This window comes from Cebus imitator, unplaced genomic scaffold (genome assembly GCF_001604975.1).
Source record: "Cebus imitator isolate Cc_AM_T3 unplaced genomic scaffold, Cebus_imitator-1.0 Scaffold52, whole genome shotgun sequence".
In the NCBI taxonomy this organism is placed as follows: Eukaryota; Metazoa; Chordata; class Mammalia; order Primates; family Cebidae; genus Cebus; species Cebus imitator.
The window spans coordinates 8002814-8008664 of NW_016107367.1; the positions used below are offsets into that span (position 1 = coordinate 8002814).

General features: G+C 51.5%; 1 protein-coding gene across 2 annotated transcripts in view; it reads left to right on the forward strand.

Moving 5' to 3' along the window:
- Positions 1 to 2235, forward strand: part of SYNE3 (spectrin repeat containing nuclear envelope family member 3) — a 97355-nt gene extending 95120 nt beyond the window's left edge. For both annotated transcript variants that reach the window (XM_017528184.2, XM_037738351.1), the window contains exon 18: positions 319 to 2235. In XM_017528184.2, coding sequence (XP_017383673.1) covers positions 319 to 519 — 201 coding nt within the window. In that variant the 3' untranslated portion in view covers positions 520 to 2235. The remainder of the gene's footprint in view (positions 1 to 318) is intronic.
- Positions 2236 to 5851: the final 3616 nt, after the last annotated feature.

A 5851-nucleotide genomic window follows, 5' to 3' on the forward strand; every position in this document is an offset into this window, starting at 1 on the left:
ATCACCATCACCACCATCTCCACCTCACCATCACCATCACCATCACCACCATCTCCACCTCACCATCACCATCACCACCATCTCCACCTCACCATCACCACCACCACTACCTCCACCATCCTTACCGTCACCATCATCCTTACCACCATTACCCTTACCGTCACCACCATCTCAATTCACAGATGAGAACACAGAGACGTGTGCTGTCATACGATCAGCTCATTGCTGCCACCGCTCCGGGCATCTTCGTCGCCCCCTGAACCACCCCCACCCCCAGCGCCCCCGAGCCCACTCACCTGTGCTGTGTTGGTTCTGCAGACTCGGCGGTGGCGAGGACGGGGCTCCCTCTTCCGGAGGGTGTGCTGTGTGGCACTCCCGCTGCAGCTGCTCCTGCTGCTGTTCCTCCTCCTGCTGTTCCTGCTCCCCATCAGGGAAGAGGACCGCAGCTGCACCCTGGCCAACAACTTCGCCCGCTCCTTCACGCTCATGCTGCGCTACAATGGCCCACCACCCACCTAACCCACTGGGGCGCACAGGTGACTTTCTTCTCCAACCTCCATCAGTCCCAGGGCTGAGGATGCCCACCCGGGAAACTGGAAACAGGGGCAGGCCAAAGACTGCAGAGCTATATCCGTATAAATGCTGTGTCAGCGTTCCCAGAACAGACTTACTTTTTATACAGTGTCGTCTTAGTCTATTTATACTAAATATGTACTACATGTGACTAGGGAATAATGTATAGAATTTTTATATGACCTGTATGTAAATACTCAGTATGTATAACTTCATATATGAGGTGTATTTGTAGTTGAGAAAATTCCTAGCAATGTCTCCCTCCAATGGGATTTTGTGGTATTGTTGACTTGGTCTGCAGGCAACCCTAGAAAGCAAGAGCAATAACATGTCACTTTCATGGCAAACTCTTCTCCAGAGCCAATCCCAGAACTCAGATGTAATGAAAAGCCTCTGAGCTGCCACGCAGGAGAGCGGCACAGACCCTCACTCGGAGCCCAGTGACTTGCTTTATGCATAATGAGAGCGAGTATGCTTGTCTAGTTTTAACAGCCACAAAGAGTAGCTGCCATGTGTCAGAAGTAGAAATGACAATGACCAGAGGCAGGTACAGTGATAGCAGTGACAAGTGACAGAGTAACATCAAGGGAGAAAAAGAAGAGCTGCAGAGAGCAGATCCCCGAACTAAGAAAGCACAGCTGTGTGGAGGCATCGCATGCGGGAGCCCGGACCCCAGCGCTCAGCAGCCTCTGATCACCGAGCCCCCATGAAGCGGGGGGATCCTGCTCTGTGTGTTTCATTCAGGGAGAAAGGGGGGAAGACAGGTTTTATTTTTAAGACTTCATGCAGAATGGTGAGGTGCACTCTGTAAGCAGCTCCTGCTGGCAGTGCCCAGGAAAGACACGTTTCTTCTGTCGCTCTTGGACTGAGTTTTCATCATTGAGAGCTCAAGCTGCAGGACAGAAGGGAAGCATCTTCTGCACCAGAGGCCAGGATCCAGGGGCCAGGACAGAGGTGAGAGAACCTGCTTTGGAGTTTGGCCTGTCTGATGGGCTCTGCTTCCCCTTCCCAGAAGGGACTCCGGAAACAGCAGGTCCACGGGGCCAAGAAAGTCTCATGCGCATCCCCACATGGGACTGGAGCCCAGGCCACCCAAAGCCAGGCCCTCTCCAGCCAGGTGTAGGTGAGCCAGGCTCCATGCACCACCTTAGCTGGGGCCGCGGTGACTCCGTGTGAGTTCCCGAGGCCAGAAATTCACCCCTTCCTTGCCAGGGAACTCTAGATAGTTCCTAAGTGCTTTACAACTGGACCATGTTCTTCCTAAATCAACACTAAATTTTCCCTTTAAAAAAAAATACTTAATGTCCACTCTTTACAAATGGAATTTGTCTATTCAACTGCAAATTAGAGCTTCAGAGGGCATTTCCTTGGGCCTTATATCTGGCTATGGAATCATAAGGTGTTATAGGCCCAGAAAGGCCCTTTAAGTAGAGGGGAAACTGAGGCCCTAAGAGGGCCTGACGCCCAGCACCACTGCTCTCTCGCACACACTGACCCCTTGTATTCCTCCAGGAGCTCTGCCCTCGTGGACCCCGGCGCTGGGCAACAAGGACATTCACAGGGCAGGAAACCCATGCTGCCAAGGAGAGCCCTTGGGGCTGACTCAGAAAGCAATTTTTTTTTTTTTTTTAAACTCACCTGTATTTGTTACAACTTTAAGCAGAATGTGACTTGGCCACTACATTTCCATCCACAGGCCTGGCTCTGAGTTATCATTATTGTTGTTATTATTTGTTATTTTGAGACCAAGTTTCACTTTTTCCCAGGCTGGAATGCCGTGGTGCGATCTCCACTCACTGCCACCTCCGCCTCCCAGATTCAAGTGATTCTCCTGCCTCAGCCTCCCGAGTAGCTGGGATTACAGGCACCTGCCACCACACCCAGCTAACTTCTGTATTTTTAATAGAGATGGGGTTTTACCATGTTGGCCAGGTTGGTCTCGAACTCCTGACCTCATGTGTTCCACCCACCTTGGTCTCCCAAAGTGCTGGGATTACAGGTATGAGCCACCATGCCCAGCCAGTTCTTTTTTTTTGAACAGCTTTATGATAAGCTGTAGGCTTATAATTTTGCCCTCTAAACAATTCTTTGGGAAACAAGCCCCGTGGACTCTCCATATTCCATCAAGTTCCTTCCATCAGGTTGCTTTAGTTTACCCTGTTTCTAGAGGGCTAGTACATGCAGCATTGGCAACTACAGGGGGCGGAAAGTTCAAAAAGTAGATCCTACAACCCTGTGGCTTGGTTTCCAAATATCTCTGGCAAACTGGGAAGAAGAGAAAGCATACTTTTCTCTAGATATTTGGTAACCAAGCCATAGGGCCGTTCTCTGCTGGCGACCCCCTTACCAGAAAACCAGGGGTCGAGTGAGTCGGGGCCTCAGGCGCAGACAGCCAAGCTCAGATGTCCGGAACCGGAAGTCAGAGCCATGGAGTGGGGGCTTGGCAGCTTCCCACTCTCCTAGTTCACAGGTGAGAAAGCTGAGTCCCAGAGAGGGGAAGACACTTATCCATGGCCACACAGTGAGAGGCAGCAAGGCCAGAAGGCAGCAAGGGCACTGGCCACCATGGCCCTCAGGCAGTGCCCTGCCCATTGTGGTGTGAGCCCCCTGTGTTGGCAACTTCAGGAAAAAAACAGCCACTGGGCATGTGTGCAGCTTGTCACATATACCACATGTTGGGGGAGGAGAAGCTGGAGCGTGCGGGCGGGGGTGAGAATATCTACCTATATTTTTAAGATTTTGATAATGATGCCGTCAAGTCTGCTTGTTTGCATAACTGTTTTTCTAAAAAAGAGAATTGATATTTTCTGTACTTTCATATAAATATACTTGTAACATGACATAACAGCCCGGTCACTGGTGCTTTCAAGTACAAGTGCAATCTTCTTTGCTTAAAGGAAGCCCAGGCAATAATTCTTATGGCTTTAGTTTCTGGCCTCTTTGACAACAGCCATGCAGAGCTTTAAGGTGCTGCTTGAGAAAGGTGTCGCCGTGGTACTTGTGTATGTGTGTGTGTGTGTGTGTGTGTGTGTGTGTGCTTGTTCATCTGTCTCCAAAATGAAAGGTGTCTTAGAGTTTATAAAAATTGGCACTCATGTGGTCCAGTGCAGGGGTGTGTGTGTGAGAGAGAGAGGGAGAGAAAGAGAGAGAAAGAGAGGGAGAGAGAAGGGAGGGGAGGAGGGAGACCCTCCGGTGGGCTGGCTGATGAATTAGTTATCCCTGCCTATCTCTCCCTTCTGCCCCTTTCTTAGTCTGTTCTCTGCATTCGGAAAGGCACACGCAGGACCCAGAGGGTGTTTAAAAAGAAAAGCTGGAATGGGGTGGGACGGGCAGGTACTGACAGCAGGAGGCCAGGAGACCCCAGGAGGTACCTGTGGTGGTGGGACAGAGGGAACGCTGACAAGGGAGACAAAGAACGCACTCTGTCTGGTGCTCGTGGGTACATGACCCCCTTCGGCGGCACTTGGCAGCCTTGCTTTATGTAATTCCCACACTGACACCTGCCCCCAGGCTTTGATATTGTTTTACTCCCATGGTTGAGATGGAACACGGAGGCTTAAAGATATAAAGACCTTGCTCTTGCTGAAGTGGGTCCAAACCCACGACATGGGGCAACGAGGGCCCCAAAGCCCAGGCTGGAGGAGGGCTTCAGGCGGGTTCTACCAGGTCGCAGTCTCTGTAGCCTCTGGAATGAAGTTCATGGGCAAGCAGGCAGAACTCTGCCCATCAGCTCGGCTGGGACAGGCCAGAGTGGAGCATCCATATGTCACCCTGAGGGGCTGGCCCTCAGCTCCGAGAAGAGTCACCACTGCTCATTCCCTTGGGCCATCTACCATCATCTTCACATTACCCACCTGGAAGGTGAGCCCCTCTAATGTCTCACGATGAGGTCCTTGGTCATGAATGACAGAACTCCACACCCCCAGTGCCCAGCACAGGATTAGCGCTTTGGCTGTGGCTTGTTGAATTGCATTAAAAACCCAAAGGCAAATGCATTTACTGACACCAACTCCCTTCCAGAGGAAATGGGTCATGGATGACGTGACCCAATTTAATCTCTCAAGCCCCATTTGCCTTGGGCAGCTGGCTGGTGTTCCCTGAAGTGACCAGGGGCCCAAAGATGCTTATCTCCAGGCAGCTTCAGGGGAAGGAACTAGGGACTCTCTGCAGCCTGGGGGCCAAAGAGAATAACAGGCAGAGGGCAGAAAAAGGCCTGAAGGTGGACAATTTGTTTTAACTGGGCGTTACTACTAGCAAACGGACCGGTGGCATCAGCCTGCCCTGTCTTGCAGGGGATGGGGAGGCTGCCCCCAGTTTGGGAGTAAAGAGGGATCTTATCTCTTCCATTAGGCTGGAGACAGGCCTGACCGGGAGGCTGGGAGGCTTTGCAGAAGCTTCGGGGACCTGCACTTTGTGCTGATCTGGCTGAAGAGGGCAGATGGGGAAGTGGGCCGGAGGGAGTGAAAGGCAAGAAGTGATGTCAGGCTGGATGCACTGAACTGTGTGCTTAAAAGTGGTTAAGATGCTAAATATTATGTTATGTGTATTTCACCACAATTTGAGGGTGAGAGGAGAGACAGAGAGAGAGCAAGATGGAGAGAGAGAGAGAAGAGAGAAAAGGAGGGAAGGAGGGAGGGACAGTGAGAGAAAAGGAAAGGAATGGCAGGTTGTACCTTTATGGTTCCCGACTTTCCTCCGAGGACAAGCACTGGTGGCAAAGCTTTCACTGACCAAATGCCAGGCGTTTTTCTTCCCATAGGATTTTTCACCCGGACGCTGGCTCTTCATTCTGGGATTATGTCCTTCCTACTTCAGGGGTGCTCAATGGTCTTTAGGAGATGAGGAAGGGGTAGAGGTGTCTTCGTCTTCTTTGATGGTTTCTATTGTGTTTTTGGACCCTTCATTGGACAGAAGAAAAGGTTGCCAACTCTGTGTTGGTCTTGCTCCCGATACACTATTCTTCCTGGAAAAACATGCCATCCAAAAGTTTGGGAGCCCGTGCTGGAGATGGTGGGGAGAAGAGAGCAGTGTGAGGATTGCCTAGTGCAGGAGTCCCCGAGGGAGGGGAGGAAAGAGAAACAGCAAGAGACATGATGGAAATTTGTGGCAACTGGGCTTGGGGGAGGCCAGGAGCCTGCCAGCTGTGGCCTTTAGAAAAAAACCCAGGTGCTCACTGGCCCTGCCTTCCTGCTGGCCATCTGATGCTGTCCAGGAGCTGCGGCTTTCTCTCTCCTGGTTGCTGGGCAGAAGTGCCCTGTGCCTCTTTCCATCCTAATCC